At 39.7% G+C, this 27,851-nt stretch overlaps 2 protein-coding genes and 1 pseudogene across 6 annotated transcripts; 1 reads left to right on the top strand and 2 right to left on the bottom strand.

Moving 5' to 3' along the window:
- Positions 1-501: 501 nt before the first annotated feature.
- LOC133926846 (uncharacterized) lies at positions 502-7,043 on the bottom strand. 5 transcript variants are annotated; one of them, XR_009911191.1, is made up of 4 exons: positions 4,209-7,043; positions 1,598-1,748; positions 1,347-1,464; positions 502-1,185 (listed from the first exon to the last, which is right to left on the bottom strand). XR_009911191.1 is itself a non-coding variant. In XM_062372983.1 (2 exons), exon 1 carries the CDS (start codon positions 6,960-6,962, stop codon positions 4,227-4,229), a length of 2,736 nt encoding a protein of 911 aa, XP_062228967.1. In that variant the 5' UTR covers positions 6,963-7,043; the 3' UTR covers positions 502-1,464; positions 4,209-4,226. The 5 variants fall into 5 exon arrangements, 1 of the variants encoding a protein (XP_062228967.1); XR_009911190.1 differs by having other exon boundaries at positions 502-1,464; positions 1,563-1,748; XR_009911189.1 differs by having other exon boundaries at positions 502-1,464.
- Positions 7,044-9,526: 2,483 nt separating this feature from the next.
- LOC133927685 (T-complex protein 1 subunit gamma-like) lies at positions 9,527-13,617 on the bottom strand (annotated as a pseudogene).
- Positions 13,618-23,399: 9,782 nt separating this feature from the next.
- LOC133925913 (PLASMODESMATA CALLOSE-BINDING PROTEIN 5-like) lies at positions 23,400-27,426 on the top strand. The gene is made up of 3 exons (XM_062371654.1): positions 23,400-23,917; positions 24,067-24,094; positions 27,154-27,426. The coding sequence occupies exons 1-3, from the start codon at positions 23,554-23,556 to the stop codon at positions 27,308-27,310; spliced, it is 549 nt and encodes a 182-aa protein (XP_062227638.1). The 5' UTR covers positions 23,400-23,553; the 3' UTR covers positions 27,311-27,426.
- The last annotated feature ends 425 nt before the right edge of the window (positions 27,427-27,851 follow it).

The following is a 27,851-nucleotide window of genomic DNA, read 5'->3' as shown; positions in this document are numbered from 1 at the left end:
CGAGACATTGATCTAAGGTACCTGACCTGTACTTGGTTATAACATTATTTTCTTCGATTGATTTGAAGCAGAACTTAAAACATTCCTTTGCAAGACAAAACTCGGGTCCATGCTGGTGACAAAAACAGCTGTTGAATCCCATTCATGAACCGAAATTTCAATTGAGCAATTCTTACCGACTCTACCAGGAATCCATATTAAAGATTTTATTTTCTGCGAAGGAAGTTTGTAATTCTGATTGTTATCCTTCATGAGAATCCAATCTCCAGTGAAGTGGCAGTTGATGACACTGGCCAAGCACTGCAGTCACGTCCATGGCAAAAGCTTCTTTGCAGTTCTTTCTTTTCGAGAACTATGCTCTTCTACCCCGCACCCCTGCTACGAAAATATGTTGGCTGACAAAAGCCACGAAAAATACAGACAGACAAACAAAAAAAATGCAACTCTGAATTGATACTATTCACCATGTTACCAACAAACATTCAAGGCAGACGGTTCATCCATCAACCGGTGGGCAGATCTTTGATCCATGCGAGTGTAACAAGTTTCTCCAGCAACAGCACTGCTCTCCCTCTCCTGCTTCTCATAGACAGCTCAGCAATATATGTATTGTGTCCACAATCCACCCGAGAAGATAATAACTTCAGTGCAGATGCATCTTAATAGTTGCATAGCGACTGCACTACCATCAATTTCGAATCGGAGAACACCAGCTGGCCAGGTGCCTTTCTGAAACATGGAAAGTATTGCTGATGAATGAAAAAATATTCAAGAAATTAGTTTGGAGATATATGAGAAGACCATTTCTCTTGTTTACTTTTTCTAAAGACATACTGGATGCATGTCATGGTTCATCAAGCTGACACCTTTGAATTATTTAGCTCAGTGCAACAACATATGTCATCATCTTCAGAAATTCAGGCATAGCAAAATATCACATGGTTTTGCTAGTATTTAGGGAAGGGTTTGGCATTCTTCAATACCACCGAAGGCCCTTCAGACCATTGCATCAAGTATGGTACCCGAATTGTATTCGGAACCAAGCAGCATCCAACCACTGGAAAAGTGCAGAAGTTAACACTAGGGTGCAATCAAGCCAAAGAGGTTAATGTGCTTTCACTAAGCTTCACTCTTCGCATGTCTCCTAGGGTATGACATTGGGCCATCAGCAGAATCCTGTAACACCTAAATTCATCAATAATGAATAATTGGGAATTCAAACGCAAACCAAGGGTATGAATGCACACTTAGATATAGATTAAAGAACCCCTAGAGGCATCTAAATCAAGCATTAATCACCAAAACATCCCCCATGCGAAATAATTGATTTTTACAACAGTATGTACCACCAGGTAGCCACAACTGCTGATGTGCGCCCATTGACATCAAAAGATCCTATGAATCTGAGTGTATATCCGGCAGAGGGTTAAGGCAAGTAGCTGGGAGCCATCTTCACATCTGAACCTACCAAAAAAGATGGGATATTTTCAGATCGTGCAAAATGCTATTTTACAAAAAGAATAAGAACTAAAGAGCATATTCTGATACAATACAAGCCGCACCAAACACAAAATAAAAAATTAAGAGTAAAATGCACCATAGGTCCTCAAACTTGTCAAGCTGTATCATTTAGGTCCACAAACTCTCAAACTGCAGATTTAGGCTATTAATATTGTTAAATCGTGCATCCCATGTCCATAACACTTTGCGCCCCCCTCTGTTGCAGACGTGGTGTGACACCCAGGCACCTACGTGGCGTGCCAAAAATTTAAAAATCAGAAAAAATTAGAAAAATATCAGGAAAAATAAAAAATAACAGAAAATTGGGAAAACAGATTTTTTTAAAAAATCAGAAATAATAGGAAATTAGAAAAAATCAGGAAAAATAAGGAAAAAATAAGGACGCACGAATATGTCACATGCTAGAAAAAATAAAAATTTAAAGAGTATGTAGGACGTCTTGCATGTGGTCTAGTGACAAATTATGCTATATTATCACTTAGTAATAGGCATGCTAGAAATTCCTGGTTTTTAAAAAAAATAATCAGTATGTACAACATTAAATAATATGTACCTTGGCGTGTTTGTATACATTACATATTGCCTGAAACTGGAGCACACACAGGAAATAGGAACGTTGAGTGTACAAAATATTGGATTCTATGTACCCTGTGCTTACCATTAATTGGAGTCCAATGATGGCAAGAGAAAAGTTTCAAAGCACATCATAAAACAAAATTATAATTACTCATTTGTACAATTGAATCGATCTCATAATTTGGTGACAACAGAACTAAAGACTCAAACTAATATGATTGCAGTTAACTGTGAACCGAGAACTAATACTTGAGCATAACCCTCAAAGTTCTTAGGACTCCCAGCTGGTTTCTGAAAAACCAGCCATATTTGACAGATTGATGTTGCCAGAACAAACCAGAAACAGAGTTCCAGAAAATCAGGCCTGATCATTCAATGACTACTTCATTTCGAAACAAAAAAAAAACCCTAATTATTTCATCTTCCAAGATTAAAGCTTTACCATTAGCTTATATTACATAGATTAGTAACAACTACAAAATAATTATCTTGTCGAAGTACATTTGAAGACAACTAGTATTCTAGTGGTACTATTTTCACATAACCAAGGCACACACTGCTAAGGCATGGGCAGTCATTATGTATGGGCCTGCAGGCCCTGATATTTGAACCTGGGTAATAATTAATATGTAATTTCGACAGCTACAATTCATTGGTGACCTCGAGAGATCCTAACCAAGCTACAGTTACTTTGACACTAAAACATCGCTCAACAATATCATTAAGAATCTTTTCAAACACCTCTTTGTGAGATTTTCTCCATATCTGCAAAATAGTTAGCTTTTATTTGAAGTTCTGCCCAAATCATAGTTTGTAGGCAATCTCAAATTTGAATTCAGTGGCAAAAAGTAGCCAATTATTCATTGTAATTTGATTCTCAAGAATAAGAATTTGAAACTGGCTAACTGACACCAAAAAATTCAGAAACCGTAGATATGACTAAAATGAACAAATATATCGAGGTTACCAAGTAAAAGGAATACTAATATATTTGTCATAAACCTAACCCAAGTCCAGTGTAAACCCATGTCCAACTATGTCCATTTCCTTCCCAATTCCAACCCATGACCACTCGAATTGTTGACTATAACTTCTTGATGTGGCTTAATGTATGAGCTTACTTCTTACTCAGATTTGCATGACAAGGTATCAAGCTCAATCCCATTGATTCCGTACATCCGGTTAGAACTAGGATAAAACAATTTCCTTATGGTAAAATCACGATCACCATCCCCTCCCAATCACCATGGATCCATGATTAAAGCATTTCAATAATCAACGTGAAGGGGAGTGATTTAAATGCTATGGAGTGAGAGCTCATTTTTACAAGTGATCATACGTTCTGTATAGGTTCTTAAGTATTCAAAATATATACCATATGCTGACTTAGGATCCGTTACCATCAGCAATGAGACATCAAGTAACATGATGGCTAGGCCATTAGAAACTTCTCATAACCTCATAGCAAGACTGCACATTCTGTTAACTTACTAGAATAGCCAACCTTATACCTATATTCCTTTTTCACCTTAAACTGACCTGTACCCAACAAACCTGATAATTGACATGCTACTTTAACTAAGCATTCAACTATCATGGATACTGGTAATAGATTACAGGCATACAGCATAATATATACTCAGCCTAGTTGATCTGTAGACCTGATAACCAACCAGTATTTGCAAAAGATTGTTGCTAACAAGCCAAAACAAAAGGAGATATAACATCCTCTGGTGATTCCAGGATGTAGCAGTTCAATGAGAAAAGGTTATACTAAGAAGCATTAACTAAATTAAGACAAGTAGATGCTGCATGGTATGAATCAAGCTGGTTGTTTTGTTTATCTGTCCTAGTTGTTTCATTACTTATTCTAGTAGTTAATTAAGGAAAAAGTGCTCGGAAAATTTGTAGTAAAACTCCTTAAACAATGTTTCAGCATTCTACTGACCTAAATGCAATGTGCATACACTCTGAAACAAACAGTAAATAAGCACATCGAACCATACAGTAATTATGACATTCTCCAGAACATTTAATTTCTTCATTTTTTTTTTGAGCTTATTTAATTTCTTCACATTACAAGAGACTAGTTTGTACGCTAATTCATATACCTCCGACTGTCAGGGAACTTATTCCTCTGTAGCCGGTGTTGCAAATCTTGCTTTTATGATTTCCTTGAGGGGATTGATCTCCTTAGACAGTTCTTCCATTTTTCTCCCCAGTGAATCGACACAAAGCATCCACTCATCAAGCTTTAAGAACCATTCATACTGGAACTTTCTAATCATTTCATTTGCTGCAGCAAGTTTCTGCTGCTCCTCCTCCAACCGCTTCCTCTCCAACTCCTTCACACTAAGAACAAGGCCACCACCACCAGGAACATCAGCATAACGAGGCTTATTACAAGGGAACTTCTTCCTGTACACATCAAAAGAGGCCCGGGTCTGTTTCAAAGCTTTCTTGTATCCAGTGACCAACTGTGCCATAACATTCAGATCATGCTCGAAGCGTCTAAGCTCCGCTTGATGCTTATTCTGTTGCTCAAACCGAGATGAATTTAGGGATTGGATAATGGCTTCCTTCTGCTGCAGCATGTTAGCCCACTGTTGTTTCTCGAATTGCAAACTTTGAAGTTCTTGCTCCTTCTGCCCATAAAGCCTACTTGCCTCGACCACCAAATTTTGTATAGGTATCAAAAAGTTTGCATTGAAGACCGCTGATCCAGGTGATATGTTGCTACTGTTGCTTTGTCGCATCCTCTTTTGTTGATTGCACTGAGGAAACTGCTCTTGTACATGCATATTCCCATCGTACCCGTCAGTATCACCGATGTGCCTCTTACCATTATTTCCAAATAAATATGAGCTCCCCGGTCCCAGATCCACTCCATTCTTATGTGCATCAGCCCCCATAGCCAAGAATTCCCCAGAGGACAGATCATGCACATTCTCCGTCACATTGTATGACGAGGGAATTGAGTTCATAGCTTGGAGGAGGTTTGATGATGTCATCCTATCCAAAGACCCCCTTCCGGAGAAATCATCAAACTCATCCCTCATCTCAGCCTCCCCTTTATTCAAATTCTCAAACTCCATGCCCCCAAATGTGTTACAGCGCTGTAGGCAATGTGTCATTCCCTCGTCTCCCTTACCATCCCCAATTCTCCAATTCATTTCCTCTCCACCATTACACTCCTCAAATGCATCATCCTCTAACTCCTCCGCCTCTTCATTACCACTGTCACCCTCGTCCAGATTTTCAACATTCATATCTTCTTCCACATCCATACTATCATAAACATTGGTAGAGTTAATCCCCAAGCTTAAACCTGTTGCATCCTTCTCTTCCCCCTCTGCCTCCTCATCCCCCACCTCCTCTGGAACTGCCATCACTTCCTCCTTTGTCACCAATACTACTGTCTCCACCAAGGATCCTTCACCCTCCTCTTCTGCATCCACTGCCACGTCATCACCTCCCTCTGGCACCGCCTCTGTTGCATTCTCATTATCCGTGCACATCGCCTCATGTGCAGCAGGCACCGCTTCAATAGTCACAAATCCCAAACCCAATCCATCCAAGTTCATTCCCTTTGGATGCTCATCCACCATCCCCGATTCATCAAAGCTTGTACCTTTCGCACCCTCATGCACTGCCTCCAATTCATCCAAGCTCTTCCTCCTTGAATCCTCATCCGCTGCCTCAGATTCATCCAAGCGCTTGCTCCTTGCGTCCTCATCCACCGCCTCCAATTCGTCCATGGACTTACTCCTCACATCCTCATCCCTCAAGCCCAACTCCTCCAAGATCGTGTTTGTCGTATCGGCATCCCCCAACTCCAACTCATCCAAATCCTTGCTACTCGCATCAGCATTACCCAATTCCGAATCCTCCAAGCTCTTGCTGCTCACACCCACATCCCCATTGGCCAGCTCCAGCTCCTCCAAGCTCTTGCTCCTCACACCCGCATCCCTATCTGCCAGCTCCAGCTCCTCCAAGCTCTCGTTTTTCACATCCGCATCGGTGTCCTCCAAGCTCTTGTTTTTCACATCTGCATCGGCATCCTCATCCTCCTCGTCTATCTCAACATCCACGGACGCCTCTGGGACAAGCTCCACTCTGTCCCCTTCCTCCACCGGCTCGAACAGCTTTGGCTTCTGTGCCCAAATGAGTCTCTGCAGATGCGGCCCGTAGTAGCAGACCCCGTCCTCCCTCTTGGGCAACTCGAGCATCTCCTTCTCCACGAGGCCCCAGATCAGGCCTGCCCAGTCAACCCTATGCGCCAACCCCTCCCTGACCGCCTGCTCTGCGGCGGCCACCTCCTGAGGCAGTATGCACATGTCGTCGCCCTGGAACGGGAGCAGGACGTACTCCTGCAGGAGCTGCATGACGGCGGGGGCCACCGCGGCGGGGTCCACGTCGGGCGGGGCCTCCGCCGCGGCCGCGGGCTTCGGCGGGAGGGAGAGCGCCCGGGAGAGGTCGTGGCGGGAGACGGAGACCCGGATGCCGCGGACGAAGCTGCGCTTGCATGCCGGGTCGTAGTAGGCGACGAGCGGGGCGACGAGGTCGGGGCGCGGGGCGTCGGAGGCGAGGTCGAGGCGGGCGAAGTCGAGGAGGCCGAGGGCGAACAGCGCGGCCTCATAGGGCGGCGGGAGGGTCAAGGCGGGGGAGTCCAGGGAGCGGAGGAGGAGGTTCGAGCGGAGGTGCGCGAGGCGCTGCTCCGCGGCGGCGCGCTGCTTGTCGGTGAGGGGCTTCTTGAGCTTGCCGCCGGCGGAGGGCTTCCGCGGCGGCATGTCCGGATCGGGCCTCGCGGCGGCGGAGGGACCCGGCGGGGGCTGGGAGGGGAGGGGATCGGCGGAGTCGGGCATGGCGGGGTGGGGAATTCGGGGAGGGGAAGGGGATCGCAGTTGGGTTTTCGTTTTCTGCTCGTGGGCTTTCTGCGCGTGGGTTTGGCTTCAGTTTGGGCGTCCATGGAAAAGAGTATAGGAAGGTGAGGGGCTTAAGGGCTTTACTCTGTCTGTCTCTCTCTCGTCCTTTTTTCAGTTCGAGTTCGGATTTATCATTTATGTTGACAGATGGCAGGAGAAATAAATTGGAATCATACGAAATGAAAGCAAATATTTCTTCCCTGTTTGTTACGTGGAAAGCAAAGATTTGGATGTACCAACTCGTGTCAGTCTGCTCGAGTAACGTGGATTTGCTAATGAGTTAAAGATGATGTAAGTAAATTGTTGGGTTATGATTAGATATATTTGATGCTATATAAGTATGTTTGGTTGAATGTATTGAATGATATAAGAATGTGTTTAGTTGTTTAAAAGTAATATATTATATTTATGTATAACTTAATTATTTTAAAAACAATATTTTTATATTTGTTATTATCGAAGAACTGTCCTAATTAGTACTTAATCATTACTAATTCTAATTAATTATAACTTAAGTTATCAATAATCATCACTAAAACTCACAATAATAATTTGTTATAATTGATAATATCTAATTGTAACTAATGTTTAATTAAAAAACCTTAATAACCACCTATAGTCACTAAGCGCAAGTGATTAGCAAAGTTGATCGAACATGTATGTGTCATTCAGCCAATTTTCCTTAATGGGTACTATAAGATCTTGAGGGAATATTCTTAAAATCTATATAACCATATACTGAATGAACCAATACCATTCGACCAATCAAACACGCTCATCTCATACATGTACCACTTGATACATGGAACCAAACACTACTTGAAAGCAGGCAAGCAGCCTCAGTAGCCATCTTCAACGTTTGTGCTTTGACCCTATATTGTTGTGCTTAGCCATGCACGCAAACATCGAGGCAACATAGCATGTGTGTAGATAAAGCTAGAGGCATACCTTTCGCTCTTTTATATCAATAATATAACTGCTCCTTCCATCAATGCCAACCCAGGTTAATGAGGATATCACTTTTTCAGATACCTAAAACCATTACAAGGTCATTATCCATGTTAATATTTATCAGAATCAAATATTGCTAAATTCTTGTGATAATTTAATACTTAGGAATATGAGAGCAGGACCCACAACACTGCTACTAACTCGTCGTTGCTTGTTGGTGGATCTCTTATTGGCGCCAAATCCCACTAGCTACCTCTATATTAAGTTGGCGCACTTTTTGAAGGGCATCACCATCTCCACATGATCACGACTTCACAAGGACGTCATCCACACGTGTCAAGTCAAACCGGACTTCAAGTCGGCCTCAATTCATACACTGAGTTTAGCTCGAATTTAGAAAATAACACTATATTAAAACAGTCATATCTCCCTCATATGAAGTCCAATGAAAATGTTTTTATACTTGTTGGAAAGATTATAATGAGCCCTTTTCAATGGCTCTGGTTACTTAGCCTAATTCATTGTGGATTGGTTGAATCTTCAAAGGAAGGTGTTGTATCACTATTTTGGCCCGCGTCGAGTCTTGTAACCGTACAGGGCTTGAAGCCTAGGTTTTCTGCACTCCCCCTAACCAGACACAACCCTAGCACGACCCTCTCATATCCCTTCCTCTTATATATTTAGTAGCTATCACCTTAGACTCTTTGGATTTTGCTTAGATTACATTTACATACATTGCTTATGACATTTCGCTTTTGTACCAGACCGAATAGGTTGCTATATTGGTTTGTGGAACCCCAACTTTGAGTGTTTAATCCTATTTACAATTTTTAGACTGCCACTTATGCTTTCTTACTTGTATTCTTGGTGTGTTTGTAGGGATTTAGCCTTTTCGGCGATGTCAACCGTATTTCATGCACCAATAACCAATGGAGATGTGATGTATTAATTATGAGAGGATCGATATGTTCTGATTAGAGTCCTTAAGTCATCAATGTCTTTCGAAAGATTGGACAATTCTCCCATTACAAGCATTTTCAACATTAGCATGGTGAGGCAACTAGAGCCCATAGGTCCCATATATTTAAAGCATCTATTGTTTAAGGCATCTTAAATATAGAAATTACTTTTGGAGTACTGATTGCTTAAAGCTTAAATCCACTATAAGCCTATTTGTTCTAACAAAAAATTTATCCTCCTAAGGGCACTTCTTGGAAGAAGGGATTGCCCTAAGAATCTATCATAATCCCCCCTATCCAAGCAGATCGTAAGCAGGGTTCAGTGCAGTGGCTTCTCAAATAAGTTTTAAGTCAAATATAACACATGAGCTTATTTTCAAGCCTTAATTCATTCAACTCCTACATAACGAGAACCCCCAATATTCTCTACTAGCAAAATGTCAAGTGCTCAATCCCAACCTTTTCATGAAAACCCTAGCTTACGATACTTCCTAGTAGAAGCCAGCTCTTACATATAGGATCAAGTCTACAGATGAATCAATAATGCCCCTCAATTAACATAAGAGATTAAGATGGTTACTTTCTCTGGAGTTCTTACATAGTCTTTATAACGTTCAAACCACAATTTTGGGCCAAAGTTCTTGGAATTGCGTCAAATGCTAAACCAGCAGCTTCATAGGGCCACTGATACAAACAAATAAGAAGCAAATAAATAAGATATTCAAACCTAGCTGATGTTAGATAAAAAAAAAATCATTTTCCTATGCAAAGACCCTTCAGACAGCAATATCCTGAATGGTTATGCCATACTTTTGCACCATTTATATGAATATACATTATGACACTAAGCATCCACATCAATGGCTTAATAAATCATCAATAGAGACAATTAATAGTAACTAAACAATACCTTTTCAACACCTTGAACTGAAGAACTCTTTTGCTTCAGTGTTGCTGATACAGTCAATTCGGTAGCACCACCTCTAGGAAGAAGTTTTGGACTTGTCAAAATGTTCCTTGCAACAGATATGGCATCCTGCAATAAAAATGAACTGTAAGCGGACCATTATATTAACATAAAATTGGTAGTGTGCACATGAATGTCATGTTTCAAAAAAGTAAACTTAGGATTGTCCTTTACATATAGTTGGGTACTTGGGTTTACCTAATTATCTAATCCCAAAATAAATAGATTAAATTTCTAGAATTACACTTATATGCTCAAAATTATCATAAACCTACATCTTTTGAAGTCTTTATTGTTACGAATATAGAGTCCTTATCCTTTATATATGTTATTAAAAAAAAATTGTACTATATATTATCGTGTTAGGACTATCATTAAATACAAGTTGCTATTCCTAACATAGTATTAGAGCTAAGTTTTCTTTCGAGATGACACAACTTGTCCTCATCTAACCTACCTGTTGTTAGTTTCTCTCCCTGCTAACTTCTCTCTCTACTGCCTACCGGCTTTTTCCCTCTCCGGTTGGCTTCCCACCCATCCCGCCCGCTCCGCTGCCAGGTTCACCTCCATAGATGCCGACTAGCTGCAGGATCCCACTGTCACAAGCAGGGTTTTACGTCTAGGGCTGCCGCTATGTGCGTTTGTCCATGCATCTTCTTGGTGATGCGTTATGCCACCAGTCCAGGCTGGCTCTTCTCTAATTCGTTCCAAGATGGATCTTTATGTGGTCATCATTGGCTCCTCCCATCCTCCGCGGTTTAGCTGATCTCCTGTGGATCTTCATTTATTGCAGCTCGATGCTCTACTCAGCACTACCAGAGATTGTCCTCATCAGCTCTGCTCTATCAGTTTGCAGGAGCTCGTTGTTCTTCGTGCTACTGATTCTGTTGGATTGGACTCTGCTGGGCTTAGTGGCCTACCGGTGCTAGTGTGTATTTGGTGTTGGACCATGCATGTTGTTAGGTTGGCCTCTTCTATCTGGCTGCTGATATCTTCGGTGTCTATTGCTGCTAGCTTCATTAGCATCTAGCTTTAGTTTTTCTTTTTTATTGTGTCCACATCTAAGTCTCAGCCTCTCTTTGAGTTCTTCTATGCCGTGTAAGTCTACATATTTCTTTATTGGTCAATTGATTTCTTTTATGGTTAGTTAAATTTTATCTTTGTTTAGCTAATCTTTTCTCGTCGTTATTGACGCAACAGTGCTATCTAGATCTTTTTGTTTAGTGACAACTTCATTTATTATCTTGCTACTCGTCGTTGCTTTGTTCATAATTCTTGATCTAGGACATTCTTTTATCATCTTGGTTTTTCTATAGCTTTAGTAAAAATTTCATTTGTCATTTTGCTACTCATCATCGCTTTGTTATGATTCTTTACCAAGGACATTCTTTTGTTATCATCATCACGATTCTACTCGTGTACTTCATTTTTCCACTTCTTCAACTTGATTTGATAGGATTACCAAGGCTCTACGACGATTTTGAAAAGACAGATTTTTGATGTATTACTTTTATATTGTTTAAGTTCAGGACTTAGTATCCACTCTTTCAAATGTAACGTTATTCCATACACCTTATCCTTTACGTATACGTTATCAGCGTCATTTTCCTATATTCTTTCATGTATTCTATATATTATCCTATTGTGATTATCATTGAATACAAGTTGATATTGCTAACATACTTATCACATAATTACATGGAACATAGGAAAGGAAGAAATGCCTTCTGGTTCCTCTCAACTTCATTCAAGACATCCTTGCTGGCTCCCCTCAACAGAACAGTGCATGCCTTGGGATCTTTACAGTCAACGATGAACGCGAAAATTAATTCATCACCTATCTTCTTGACTTCAAAGAGGGTTCCCACATCAGATTCTTGAAGCTCCTCGGGTCTGTTCACAAACTGCTCCACAAGCCTTAGCAATCATGTTGTTGTCAGTTCTATGTCTCTCCTAATACTCTAACATGGCTAGTTTTTAGACATTAATTAAGTATCCATGTAAGCAAAAAACTTACGTGGCAAGCTATTTAAAGAGGAGAGAGATGAAACTTGTTTCTTATGAGAGAAATTAGCTCTTTGAGCAATCCTAGGTGATTGAGAGATAATTAATTTTTTTAAGAAGATCTCAAGAAATAAACAACACACATGTATTCATTAGAAATTTATTTCTTAACATCAATTTCTTACTCTCTCTTCTCTAAGATATCACCTATAAAACAAAACATTAGGAGTAGCCTTAGAGATTGCGCTAACACCAGCCTTGTTCAAATAATGGATAGCAATATCATTGAGCCCTTCCTCTGTGATGACTAAATCAGGCTTGAATTTTAGAATTTGTGCACACGTGTTCTTTATATATTCTTCCTCAATCTCTAGCAGGACCTGCCTGAAATAAGTAATTTATCGCATAATCCATGTTAGCATTTTACCAAATTATTTTAAACTGCGTATGCATTGCAGTTCAACAGCACTTTTGGAGTTCAAGTATACATGGGCAGTAAAGGTCATTAACATTCTTCTTCCTTCATCAACTCGGTGTTGGTCTGGTTTTTTTTCCTTTTTTATATATACTCCCTCCGATTGTAAATGTAGGTCGTTTTAGATTTGTGTACAAGGATTAAGAGAGTAGATCAAATGACCTTGTTGCCCTTCATTTATTCTGTATTGAAAAAGATAACTCATTCATTTGTGAGAGTGGTAGTATTTATTAAACAAGGACAAGACGGGAACAAAAGAGAAAAAAAATACATAGAAGTTCGAGAATAACTTATATTTAGAGAATAGTTGAGGAGACTAAAATAATCTACATTTGCAATCAGAGGGAGTACTCAACAAGGCAGTCCAGCAGGACGATACGTGGGCTAACTATCTTTCTTCTCATTTTTCCAGGAGCTACAACATCTTTATTGATCATAACTCCTTTAAGAACCCTAGAATCCTCTAACTGACCACCAGGAAGGAACCTTCTCTATTTTAATTTAGTATTTCTTGATATCAACTTTGCGCATACCCTGACCCAGGTCAACGCCTGCTGTTGTAGTAGCATCGATAGCAAGGTCCTACGTACAGGAACACGAGATATCAGATAATCCATCAACTGAACAAAGTAAAAAAGTAACATAAAACAAAGATATATACTTACAGCGATAAGGTCACCAAGCTGGCCAGTGAATTTTATTTGTACCAATGGAGCTCTTCACAAGGCCTAGCATGGCCCCGCCTGCATTATGGTATATTGGTATTTATCAGTGACATCAGCTTAACTTACATAACATGGTCTATGTAAGAGGACAGAACTAGTTTCTCCAAGAAAGCACAAGTATAGCTTTTGCAGAGTGTTGGGATCCAAGAGACTATAAGTTCCCTGTAAACTTACGAGCATTCACATCAGCAGGCATTGCAATCTTGTCAAGAACAGAACTAAGTTTGCATGAATTGATCGAGCCTGATGAGCCTCTCCGTGTACTAGCCTCTGAGTTGGTTGCGTTGATTGGATTTTGGTTAGAGTTGTGGTACAGTTATTGATATTGAGTATTATCCTTGTATTGATCTCGTGAATTCAATGAGTTTGTATTAATTGATCAGTCGTGATCAGTCGCTCGGTGCACTAGCTTCCATGTTTTTCTCTGAGTGGAGTATAAATTCCATTAATCATTGGACACAAGGATATCGCTAACCACCACATCCTCTACAACGGGCGGCATACCATCCCACATCAGGGCAGTATCCGAGAGACGGTTGCAACCTGGTATTAGGGTCTGTTTGTTTCAGTTTTGGATTATGGCTTTTAGTTTTTACAATTTAAAGCTGAAATAAACAGACAGTTTTTGGTTATAGCTTTTTAAAATCTGCTGGTTGGATTGTGGGAATCTAAGAAGCTGGTTTTTCTTAGTTTTTGATAGATTATAAAAGTCTATTTTACTAAACTGTCCATCAATTTTTTTTAAATCTACAATCTAAAAGCTTTTTACAATCCAACTTTTTACAATCTAGTTTTTCACAATTCAACTTCTATAAATTGTTTTTCAGAATCTCCAACTAAAATAAACAGACCCTTAAAGCATGCGCTACTATATTACAGCATCCGAGAGACGGTTGCCTCCATGTTTGTTCGTTGCGTGAATTGAGTTCTTGTGAGAGCTATGACGTGACTGCTGCTGTCATGGTCCTGTTGATACCCTCTTGCAAGTCTAGAGCTAGTTATCTTTTCTGGATTATCTACCGTGAAAAAGATCATCGGGTGCCAATCACTCACCTTGAGGCTGGATTCTAGTCAGAGTTGGTGAGGGCAGAAGGCCGGCAGGAACCTAGGTGATGTGGATCCTGCAGCTACAATCGCATCAACTCTGCAGCTCTGTATTCAAGATGTTTATGTGCTAAGATATTTTCAGTTTTTTTCAAAATCCCATGTCAAAAGCTTCGAGGATCACCAAGAAACCGATGACGACGGTTTCGCTGGAAGGGAAGGAGGATGATGGCGGACTAGATAGCCCCGACTAATTTTCGGTGTTTTTCAGTAAATTATTGTGCGCAGAACCATGAGATAAATCTATGCAGCAGAATGTGTGCAGGAGGTGGCGCGAACGCGATACCCAAGTGGATGTGTACATATGCACGTTCTGAACGGATGCGTGCATGTGCATGTGTTACCAACCAGTGCTATACTAATAATTGGAGATCGAGTTACAAATAATGTATGAATGAGAATGGTGATGAATTTTTTTTCAAAATAGATGAACTTTTTCTATTTCTCATCTAATATATCTCAAAATGTTAAGTGAAAAAAAATTAGAGAAACAAAGCAAGAAGACTAGTTCTACGTCAACATAACTTCACGGATGAAATATTAATTATATGTCCATTCGATCATTTTATGTGTCTTTGTGCTAAAAAACTTACAATTTTTAAAGAAACTAGAGAAGATAGATACCAGATAAGGTTATCCTCTAAGATGATAGTCTAGTGGCAAGGTGACTCAAGATCCGAGCAAAACATTGATGATGGGTGGAGATGGCGTGTTGATAAAGTCAAGCGAAGAGGATGCCGGTGTAAGTAACAAGGCAGCCTGAGGGATCGGAAGCGGGAGAGACTTGCTGGCGGTCAGGATCGTATGACGGAATACACGTGTCGACATCGAAGCGCTTGCTTAAGGTGTAAGTAAGGTGGTAAGTCACACTTTGAGAAGCGTGCAGGCGGTTTCGCGGTTTGGCCTCAAAATTGTGGGAGGACTGGAGGAGTACGTGGCACCATCGCGAAGCTTGCGTCGAGGCGGAGCTAAGTCTTGAAGGTGCCGCGACTGTCTGATTAATGGAAAAGAAAATTAACCAAAATACCCTCGCTGGTAGATAGGAGTGTACTACAAGAGAGGGGTATTTTGGGGAAAAGTTAGGAAACTTAAGAGCCAACTTTCCTAGGTCTATAAATAGATGGGTAAGACTATGGAAGAGTTTGAACCAGCCACTTGAGTCCCTTTATGCCACCTATTTGAGAGCTTTAGAGCTAGGATTTTAGAGGAGAGACGGATGAATGCTTAGTCTATGTAATAGGTAAGAGTTTTGAGAGATAAATCTTTGTAATCCATCTAAAATAGGTCTGACCTCTTTGAGTAATCAAGTTTATATTTTTTTCATATGCTTGAATTTCCCTCCTTCTAGTTTCCCCCTATCGATTCCTATGCAAGTTTACAAGTTTTTCGGTTTTCGGTTTTGATTTTCATTTTAGTTTTTGGGCTGAAATTTTAGCACCTTGTAAGGTCATTATTCTTGTTGCTAGAGGCATAAAAACCCACATACGAATGTTTGCTCATAGGTCTTGAGTACCCTTGCCTTTAGATCATCAACTTGGAGAGATTCTTTACCAGGTGATCTTTTTTTTTGAGCTGCAGTTTTTCATCTTTTCAGGGTTATTTTTCTTGATGCTAGTTGCTTAAACACTCATATACTCATGTATTTGAGCGAGCTACATGTGTTCAGCTAGGATCACCCTTGATTCCGTCCGACCTCCTTAATCGTCTGGCACCAAGCACTCTGCTTGGCCCTGATCATCCCGCCGTCGACCGGTAAGTTGCATCCATCACCTGTACACCATGAGACAAACAAACACATATCTCCAACTCTAATTCCAAGTAGTCCATAATCAATATGCTCAAATGAAATCCCAAATCAATTCAAATCACATCAAAGCTCATGCAAAACCGAAGATCATCAAACCAAATAAATGACAATGTCAATCACTCATCACAAGTAAATCAAGGCACATTTCAACTTGATTTTTCAATCTCCCCCTTGATGAGTGCATTGACAACCCGCAAAGCACAAAGATTTTGGTTTGAAGAAATTAAAACAAGATAAACTTATCCAAGTGAAAAAAAACTCGAGAAAGAGTAAATATGTCACGTGGCATAAGAAAGATTATAAAAGCTCTAAGAGAGGTAAAGACAAGTCAAAAACCTCAAAAGAGCTAGAAATATTTTCTCCCCCTTTGACAATGCAAACATCAAGAATAATAGACTATACAAAAGATGTGCAAATGAAATGCAAAGCTACGAAGCTTCACATATAGATCACAAAACATTTACAAGAACTAGAAATATCAAAGCACTATGAGAAGTAAACAATATAACTCAAAGGCGCACAAAGTCTCAAAGTGAGTTCATGTCACAAGCACCGGGAGTGAAGCAAGTTTTGATCATATTGTTTTATTATCCAAAAGATATCACCACAAAAGCATCCGCAGTTTTATGATTAGTGCAAAAATTAAAATTCAAACTAGGCAACCAAATTTAATCCGACGGACTATGCAAACACTCACATATCAATCCAAGCTTTAGTTTGACAACATGAAAAAGAATATTCTTAGCAAATTAAAAAACACAAATTAATTTTCTCATTTTATCAAAATAGAATTAATCTGGACTTTGGTTGGTTTGGTCGGCATGCAACACACCCTGGTCTAATTCCATCTACGATGCAACAGGGAATCAACTTTACGTGCAAACAAATCCCGTGAGATCAAAGATCCAAATGCAACATAGTTTCCTTGGAGATAAAATAGAGCCTGATCGGTTTAGAAGTCCAGGGAATCAGGGGTATTATTTTGATGGAGTACGAGTGTACGACCACCAAATTGCATACATGGATTCTTTTCCTTGTGTAACCTTGGATGGGGCCCACCTATGACCAACTTGATTAGAGAATAAATAATTTACCCAAGATGTAAAAGGGCCAAGAATTTATTTTACTATATTATTTTATGACACGTCTAAAAATTGTATGGGCATATTTTAAACTTATAGTATGCACACATATTTTTAATAAAAATATCTGAACATGAGTATTTCATTTTATTTTTGGACTTTTATATCTGAACTTATAACATTTATCTTTGACTTACTTCAATACGTGATAAAAAAATAGAGAAAATATTTAATAAAAAATACATCTGTTTGTCTGCCTCTTAAAATGCAATTATGTAATCAACTTTGTGAAAAATTCACATCAGGTGTTTAACAAATTTTGTGAACAAATGCAATTAGAATGGATTTGTAACAAATTTTGTGAACAAATGCAATTAGAATGGATTTGTGAGCAATTTAAGAAACAAGTTAAGGCAATTTAGATGGGTTATTCAACAAATTTTGTGAACAAATTAGAAGCATTCAAAAGCAATATCAGATCTAGTTGCTATATATTTTCAATAGAAAATGAGAATAATCTGTGAACAAACTGTGATTTGTATACTTTCAGAGTAATTTTTACCAAAATCCTAAAATTAGAGAGAAAATCGGTTGAATATTACAAGCAGCTTGATTCATTCTCATAAGCAAATACATACAATCTGATAAGCAAATCTTTGCTAGGCCTAACAACTGGCTCCTGCCCGCCATAACCAAAGCAGGTAGAGAAGACGACGACGCCATGGGAGCCGGTCCACTCGTACCCTGCCCAAAATGCTCATGTTTAAATATTTTTTAACTAAAAATATGTGTGTATAATATAATTCTAAAATATGCATGTACAGTTTTTAGATTTTACTTTTTTTTTATGTTAGTTGAGTCCTAGTCTAAGCATGCACCTTGTGTGTATGTTAGGTATTGGTGAGTTGTAAGTTGGCTATAAAAGCCAAAGAACATGCGCCATGTATAATAGATTACTGATTATGAATTGAGTTATGCTGTGATGGCTTTAGGATAGTCCCGTGTTATAGAGTTTGTAAGTTTATAGGATCGAGATAGATGATTAGAGGAGGTGAATAGATGTCTTATAAATTTTTTATGAAATAGATGGTCTACTCCTTATTCATCCAACGCATCTAAAAAAGAAATCATCACAAAGAGTAATGCAGCAAAAATTCAGGCTCAAACCAGAAGTTCCGATTCAAAAATCAAATTTGAAAATCCAAGAAAAAGTGGATCTTATGGTTGGAATCGAACTCTAGATTCAACACCAAACCAATCTATAACTCAACCCCGCATAAAAATTGGATCTTTAGGAGAAACACCAAAAACTCAAGGAGATGATCACCGGTGAAGAAAACCTCCAAGTTGATAGATGAGAGGCAAAGGAATTCAATACTCAAAATTTAATATCCAATTGTGTATTTTTGTACATGACTTTTATGCCTCTAGCAACTAGAAAATTAACACCAACAAGGTGAAAAAGTTCAGCTCAAGCACAAAAACGAAAATCATAACCGAGAACGAAAACTTAAAAAAAAACAAGATAACCAATAGAGAGAAACTAGAAGAAGAGGAATTCAAGCACATGCAAAAATATAAACTTTATTACTCAAAGAGGTCAGCCCTATTTTAGACAAATTATAAATATTTTCCTCTCAAAACTTACACATATTACATAAGCTAAGCACACATCCTTCATCTCCTCTAAAACCCTAGCATTAGGCTCTCAAATGGATGACACAAGAGGCTCAGGTGGCTGGTTCAAACTCTCCTATAGCCCTACCCCTCTATTTATAGGTCTAAGAAACTTGACCTCTGAGTTTCCTAGCTTGTTACCAAAATACTTCTCTCTTATAGTACACTCCTACCTACTATCGAGGGTATTTTAGTCCATTTCTTGCTCTGACCATCGAACGATCACGGTGCCTTCATGACTTAGCTTCGTCTCGACGCAAACTTCACGATGATGTTACATACTCCTCCGATCCTCCTACGGTTTTGAGGCCTAACCATGAAACCCTCTGCATGCTTCTCAAAGCGTGACTCACCACTTGCTTACACCTTAAGCAAGCGCTCTGATGTCGATACGTGTACTCCGTTTTGCGATCCTGACTGCTGACAAGTCTCTCCCGCTCTTGATCCCTTAGGTTACCTTGTCATTTGCACCGGTATCCCTTTCGCTCGACTTTGTTAACACACCATCTTCATCCTCCATTTCTCGGGCCGCCTTGTCACTTACACCGGCATCCCTTTCGCTCGACTTTGTTAACCCACCATCTTTATCATCTATTTCATACTTTACTTGATCTCCACATGTACAGCTAAGATCACCTTTAACTCCCTCTAGCCTCCTTGATCGTCTGGCACCAAGCACCCACTTAGCCCCGATCACCCACCGTCAATCGCTAAGTTGCATTCGTCGCCTACACACCATGATACAAGCAAACATATTTTTCCAACTTCAACTCCAGTTAGTCCATAATTAAAATGCTCAAACCAAGCTCAAGCAATCCAAAACTCGACAAACCAAATTGACAACCTTATCATCACTCATCACATATAAACCAAGGCATATTTCAACTTGGTTTCTCAATCTTTCCCTTAATGAGTGTATTGACAACGCCTCAGAGCACAAAGATTTTTGTTTGAAGAAGATATGCTCATCTAAGTGACCAAAAACTCAATAAAGAGCAAAACTTGTTACTTGGCATAAGAAAGATTGCATAAGGCTTTAGAGTGACAAAGACAATCCAAAAACTTCAAAAGAGCAATAACAACTCAAAAACACAAAATCAAATGCTCCTCCTTAATGAATGCATATTTTTCATTTATGCAAGATTTTTCTTTGATTTCGTTTCAAAATTTTAATTTCTCCCCTTTTTCATTAGTTTCTCTCCGTTTGGCAATGCAAACATCAAGGGCAAAACATTATGCAATGCATGAACATGTAATTCTAATGAGCTTTTATAAGTATACCATAAAATATTTGCAAAAATTAGAAACATCGAAGGGCTATGGAAAATAGAAAATGGAGCTCACAAATGCTCAAAGGCTCAAAAAGAAACTGTGACACAAGAACATGAAGTTTTACAAACTAAATCCGAAGAATTAGTTGGCACATTTAATTTCACATAGCCAAATCATATTCAAAACAACCACATAAGCATCCACACATACCGAGGCAATACAAGCTTTAAGAACTAGTCAACTTCAATCTTAAACTCGGCAAACAAGCATTCATGATAGTAGTCTTTGCAAACGCTCATATATGAAACATAGACTTAGTTAGAATACATGATTTAAAAAAAATTAAGCAATTAGGCATATGTCTTTTATTTTACCCTCATGTTGCCTGTTATCCAAGCAAAGTGTCGTGCGACTAGGTACGACAAATATCTTGAAGCTTCAAGACAACCGTATTGAATCATATTTTAGGATAAAATACTTGATTTCACAAGATTATTCATATTTTCACAAAGAATTAAGTTTTCACATGATCAAGTCAAGTAGTGTCTTTACGACACAAGAAACACATGTACTCCCAAGGTTCTATCATGAGTTAAATATTTGACAAAGACAGAAAATATAGTGCAATATTCTCCAATCCGCTGATATGAACCAAGAAGCCTAGAACAAGATATTCATTAAACTAGCCTTAACACAAGAATGGACTAAGCCAAAGTAATTACAAACATGTTGATAAAAAATGTAGCATTTCATAGTCTAAATGATTCATAAAATTACCAAATTTCATCTTAAAGAAAGCTAGCTTGCTTGAAATATTTTATGTCAAAATATCAAGAGGAGCATAAGATTAAAGCTTGCTCTGTATAACTACTCAACTTTGTCTAAATTCAAGTCTAGCAATCAAAAATGCTAAAAACACACAAGTCAAAGCTCAACTACTATGATTATCTTATATTATGCGATGCAATGCAAATGCAACAAAAATAAGATAGAGTATATATAAAAGCAAATCTCTCACACAATGCCATAAGGATAGCACACACCAAACTCTCCCTTCAAATAGGAAAATCTAGAAATATCTAGAGACTTGGTGAAGATGTTGGCTAGTTGGTGTTGGGTATCAATGTATTTCAAGTCTATGTCAACTTTCTCATTGTAGTATCTCAGAAAATGAAATCTCACATCTACGTGTTTGGTTCTGAAGTGTTGGATTGGATTATTGGCTAGGCTTATGGCACTGGTGTTGTTACACAAAAGTGGCACACTCTTGAAATCTAACCCAAAGTCCCTCAAGGTAGCAACCATCTACAAAATCTATGAGCAATAGTTAGCGGTAGCTACATATTTAGTTTTAGTAGTAGATTGCACAACGCTAAAATGCTTACGAGAAGATCAACATATAAAAGAAGTACCAAGAAATGATAAGTACCAGAGGTACTCTTCCTATCAATTTTACAACTAGCAAAATTCACATCGAAAAAACTTCGAAGAGAAAGCGAAGAGGCAGTAGAAAACCAGAGTCCATACTCGAGAGTGTGCTTAAGGTACCTCAGAATGCATTTCACCACTTGACGGTGAAACATCCTCGGTGAAGCTTGGAAGCACGCGCAGAGATAGACGATGAAGTGGACGTCTGATCTTGTCGCCGTTAGGTATAGGAGGGAACCAATCATGCTCCTAAACTTTCGCTGGTCCACTGCTTCACCATTTTCATCCAGATCAAGTACAGTTGAGGTAGCCATCGGTATCGTCAAGGGCTTTGCGTCGCTCATATCGAACTTCTTCAACAGCTCCTTAGTGTACTTCGTCTGGTGGATGAATGTATCATACTTGCATTGCTTGATTTGAAGTTCAAGGAAGAAGTTGAACTCGTCCATCATCGTCATCTCAAACTCTCTACTCATAATTTCTGCAAACTTGGCTACAAGTGCATGAGAAGAGCCACAAAAAATAATATCATCCACGTAAATCTGAACAAATAGGACATATTTGCTATGCCTGAGAGTGAATAAAGTTTTATTAACTGACCCCATAACATACCAATACTCTAACAAGAATGACTTAAGCCTATCATACTAAACCCTGAGTGCTTGCTTAAATCCATACAAAGCTTTCTAAAACTTGTATACTCTGTAAAGGTACTTAGGGTGCTCAAAGCCTAGGAGTTGCTTGATATAGACCTTTTCCTATATGAAACCATTTAGGAAAACACAATTGATATCCATTTGATACAACTTGAGACCCTGGGATGCCGCAAATGCTACGAGAATCATAATGACTTTTAGCCTAACTACCCGTGCAAAGGTCTCTCCAAAGCATATCCTCTCAATTTGAGTAAAATCCCGAGCCACTAGTCTAGTCTTGTTTCTCACTACAGGCCCATCCTCCCTTGTTTGATTTTGAAAACTCATTTTATGCATATGGTGTGAACATTAAGAGTGGTTCTATAAGGATCCAAATTTGATTTCTCTTAAAAATTTTAAACTCTTAATGTATAGTATTGACCTAATTTAAATTAGATAAAGCATATTCAATATCATAGGGCTAAAAGAAAATCACGAATACAGACATATTTAACTAAATCGACAATCTTATCGATCACTCATTATATATAAATCCAAACATATTTAATTTAGTTTCTCAAAGTTCTTTTTAAAAAACTTGGCACCCTGTAGAAGTCGGTGAATGCTTACTTTCGAGTGCGGATTGCAACTTTTGAGTTCTTGGGTCGCGTTCCTCTCGCAGGTCGTCTTTAGAGATGGGTTGGTGAATTTGTACTGATTGCATCTGCTAGTTCAAATTGTGATCGGTACTAGTTACCCTTGTTCTTGCTTTGCATCTTGCAAATCGAAGATAGTTATCTTGCTCGTTTGTTCCGCCGTGAGAGATGCGGTAATCCGACTCTGATCAATCTCACCCCGAGGACAGATCCGCATCACCAAGGTTACCAGGTGAACCGCCATGATTGTTGTCTAACCAACGGTTTCGATTCGACTAAAAGAATCTTTTTGTTTAACATCAATGTCCCTAGTGTTTGGAATCGTTTTGATGGAAGATTAAATTTAACAAGAACTAGGACACAATCGTAGTTGGAAAAAATGAACATGTATTTTGGCTAATGACACTTGATTTTGGATTTTAATTTTTACGATTATAGGGTTTCATCGAACCTCGTCATGGCAAAATTCGCCCTTTCATTTGATCATTCCTGTCATTTTGTGCGGAATACCTCTAGCTAGACAACATCATTTTCTACAGCTGACAAAAGGATCAAATTCAATATTGGAGTGCTGTGAGCAGTATAGCCAAAAGAAGAAGAAACTAGAAAAGGAGAGCTAAAGAGCACAAGCACACTGTAAAGCCGGAGCGGAGGCGAAAGCGTCTTGCTCTCTCAAGACGTCAGTCCACTTCACACTCTGCACGCCTCACCTCCCGACCTGGCTCTCTGTCCCCTTCCAGCAACGGCAGCATTTGAATCCTCCGATTCTCCCCAAATCCTCGCCTCCCAATGCCGGCTTCCTCCCCTTTCCCGCCTCTCCTCATCGTCCCCGTCCTGCTCCTGCTCGCCCCGCGCGGGGCCGGCGCCGCCGCGGGGGCGGTGGGGGTGAGCGGTGGGGGCCAGCTGTGGTGCGTGGCCAAGAACAACGCGGAGGACGGCCCGCTGCAGAGCGCCATCGACTGGGCGTGCAGCGCCGACGGCGGCCGCGCCGACTGCGCTGCCATCCAGCAGGGCGGCGCCTGCTACGACCCGCCCGACCTCCAGGCGCACGCGTCCTACGCCTTCAACGACTACTTCCTCCGCGCCGGTGGCGCCGTCAACCCCGCCGCCTGCGACTTCTCTGGCGCCGCCGCGCTCACCGCCCTCAACCCCAGTACGCACCGGGAATCTCTCGCCCCCATCGTGAATCACGCAGCATCCTTCGGATTTGAATCTTCTTTTTTTTTTACTTCTTTATTGTTGGATTATTCGTACGGAGATGTGTAAACGTACCGTGCGTCGGTGCTGCGTTCTGTTTTGTAGGTCATGGGAGCTGCGTGTTTCCTTCCAGGTTAGTGCACTGCGCCAGCCTCAAAGTTTGTATTGTCCTTCCTTTGGGTAGTAGATGTATATACGCAATGGTGGAGTGTCATTATAATCTTCGGGAATCCTGGATCTTGCATGTTGGTCTGAGAACGTGCTGATAGCAACAGGGCTCGAACCCTGGTTTTAAAAAAAAGTGTCTCGCTATGTGTCACTTTTAGTGTAGTCTAGACAGCCGTGAAGTCGCTTTTAGTGATACCGGCCCGAGTGGCTAGCCTTCGATGTATTATTTTGACCTTTAAAAGTCATGCCATGGGCTATTTTTCTCCATAGGTAGAGTTTTTTTTTTTACATGTTGGTCTATAGTTTCACGAACTGAATATTTCATGAAATTGCGCTATTGAGCAGCCCAGCGTGCCTCTAGGCTATGTTGTGCATCGCCAGAGGCAAGTTGAGCTGATTGGTGCCGGTGGAGACAGCTCAACCCTGCTGTTCAGACCCAACCCGAAGGGCATGAACCCCTTCGATTGCTCCTACAACACTACCACATCTTCCTTCCAATTTCCTTCAGCTTCGACTCTCAATTGCTGAAGACACACATAAGCACAGACTACTGTAGTTCCGTACCTACCATCGACGAAATGGTTTCTTTCTATGGCCAAAATTTTGACCAAAACTTCAAATAGATGCTCTACTTTTAAGATTTTCCACCAATCAATATCCTCCATTGATCCAAATACTCTTCATGATTACCACCCTTTGCAAACATTCTCGAAAAAACCCCCATCCTTTGCAAGTAAGTTGTATGACTCCACCTTGAAGTGATAGTTCACAGCCATAGAGTTGAAGAAATCTCACAGATATTGTGTTCTTCTTCAATCCAACGATATACTGACCTACTACCAGTGTTCAATGTGCCCAATCATGCATCTTAATGTAACTAATCTCATGTCAGTAACTGTTTAGTTCTTGCCACCACTAACTGAACAATCCATGTGCCTGGTGTAGAGATCCTTCGTCAAACATCTCCCTCGCTGAACATACGTGGACCAAATCTAATATCTATTCATTAGAAGTATTGGTTTGACTGACAACAAGTACATTTGAATCATTTTGCACTACTGCCGTTTAGCATGTGCTCTTCATTTTCTTCGATCTTGTTCTTTAATCATATGACCTTCCTCGTCTCACAGATTTCATACACGGTTGCCCTTGTTTCTTCTATTCTTCTTCCCATGACTATTTGCTCTTTTGTGTTACAAGTACAACAACCAATGCTTGATCACTCCAGTATGAAGAATCTAGTGGCTTCTTCGAGTGATGTATGTTGACCATTGTGCTAGCAGAAATTACACCCCCTCTCACTTAAATGCATGTTTAACAGATGTTACCTAGCTGTTCAAGAATTAGAAACATCGACAACATTAATACAAGTCGGGAAATTGCTGATACATGTCATCTGCAGACCTAGCTAACAGCATCCCTACTAACCTAAAAGAGAAAGGCATTGATCATTGCTTGCTACTTCAAGACACAACCAATTTTAACATAGGACTTCTTCATCTCAGCTAGGATTTCGTTGACTTGAGCGGAAATGCAATTTTATATACACTTCATTTCTTAAAAAAATCATATATGTACATCATGTTAAATTCTATTCTTACAAACAGTTGTGCAAAAATATGTTCATATGTGCATGGTAAAAAAAGAAAATCTTCTTTGCGCAGAAGATAAGCCTTATCTCTTCCTCTTTTCTTTTTTTGGGCAGTGTACATATGAATATATTTCTGCATAAGTCTTTTAGGGTGTACATATTATAACGTGATGTACATGCTTGAATTATTTGAAAATTTTGAAGTACACATACAAACTTAGAGGTCAAAAAATTCATTCTTGACTTGAACTAATCCTTTTATAATCTCAAACAAGGCTTCCTTCATTGATTCTGCTGAAGCATCCTTAAACACTGTTGGCTCCCCTAGATGGTCCGCTGCAATCTTGTCAATGTTTTGCCCCTCAAGATGTCTCACAAACAGAGCGCATGGTGATCCTTCCAAATGTAAAACTGACATGCTGAGTGAGACTGTAGACAATTTGATCACATATATGAATTACATTGTGCACTGCTATTATTGAGCTAACAAAGTTCAGAAAAAAAATCAGACTTCCCAACAATCAAAATTGGCTTACATCATGGTTCTTTGGACAGTATAGTACTCCCTATCATGATCATGTTGTTCTAGCAAACAGCCCAAACCACTTGGTCTCCACACATAGGGCAAAGCACCAGTGGAAGGCCCTCCATTGCGTCCAGAGTCCAAAAACTCCAAGTGCTTGGCTCCTGATATAGGCCCTCATTTCATGATTCAGCAACCAACTGGCAAAATTTCCAGATTTTCACCATATTAGTTTCCGTGGTTAAAAGGCCTCATGCTAACTTATTCCTAGCATATACCATTATAACCTGAACCCTCTAACCTGTTGTGGATTGCAAGATACTCGCCGTTTCTTGTAACCATCTGATGTTCTGGTTGTACCTTGCCAGTACAGAACTGTTGAAAGTGTTAAATGCACATTCATTGTTCTCTTCTGTAAGATTCACCCGAAGATTGTTGCAGTTTGCAAATTGATCCTTCAACAGTTAAATGTAAACTTCAAATCCATTAACTGTTAAGTATGCCTTGAATCCATAGATATTTACAAAACCTGTTTTTCCAAACTGGTACATATTGTTAAACTTGGTGAGACATTTATTGTAGTTCTGAAACAACCTTTAGCACTAAACACTTATTTGAAGTTAATTGGAAATTCTTTCAATGATTTATATTTTACTGAAGCATATTCGGAGCATGACAGAAAATGTAATTTCTCTGTCAGATTGTTCAAGATGCACAATTGGTATTTTAAACCTCACCACTTTCCTGTTTGTAGCTCTTAGAAATTTGGGCCGCTTCCACTAAAAGAAAAAAGAAATTGGGGATCTTTCTCATGTTAAAATATGCATACCTGAATTCTCTTTTCACTCACACCTGCAATAAAATGTCAAGTCTCCGCTAAACCAATAACATTTTACTTTGTACATTGCAGTGCATCCCCGAAAAATGGCAGCTTCACAGGAACAACAACCTACGGTCGAACCGGTGCAGATTTAAGCTACAGTTCTTCATGGAAACTCAATTTCTGGTCGTGGCTCTTACATATCTTTTTATCTGTATTGTTTTCAGCTGCCACACATTTGTTATGAAATTTCTTAAACTCTGTTCTGCGAGTATGATGAACTATCAGGCTGCAGGAATGTAGTTTGTTCTCCCTAGTGGTTGCTGCATTGTTTGGGGAGGCTGTGGAGAGAAAAAAGAATCCAATCTCCTTCAACAGCCCCAATGTGTTTTTAAATGAGCATTCGAAGAGGCCCAGCCCTCTTCTGTTTCATATAGCTGATTCAGTTTTTCTTTCGTCTTGTGTGTTCATCCCTTTGCTAATTGTAAATCTCATTATAGCATGGTTAGCGGTCACAACGACCTGTCGTCTTGATATCATGATGTGTATATTATGTCATGCATTTGCACTGTGGAAATGGTAATGTGTCCTGTTATGTGGGCCGAACATATGGCGGTCGCAACAGAAGTAGCTAGGATCAGGATTTTGTGCCATAGTTGTTGCCGTTAAGTAATTTCGAATTAGTTAGCAGATAAGGGTTAGTTGGGAATCAACAGTTTGTGGTGTCCAGCTCTCTTTAAAAGGGGCAGCACAAGAGATAAATAAAGTTAAGAATTGAGTTTTCCATC

The sequence above is a fragment of the Phragmites australis genome, chromosome 8, assembly GCF_958298935.1.
Source record: "Phragmites australis chromosome 8, lpPhrAust1.1, whole genome shotgun sequence".
NCBI classification, from domain to species: domain Eukaryota; kingdom Viridiplantae; phylum Streptophyta; class Magnoliopsida; order Poales; family Poaceae; genus Phragmites; species Phragmites australis.
Note: the sequence above shows the minus strand (reverse complement) of the source record. Positions and strands in the feature narration are given on the sequence as shown.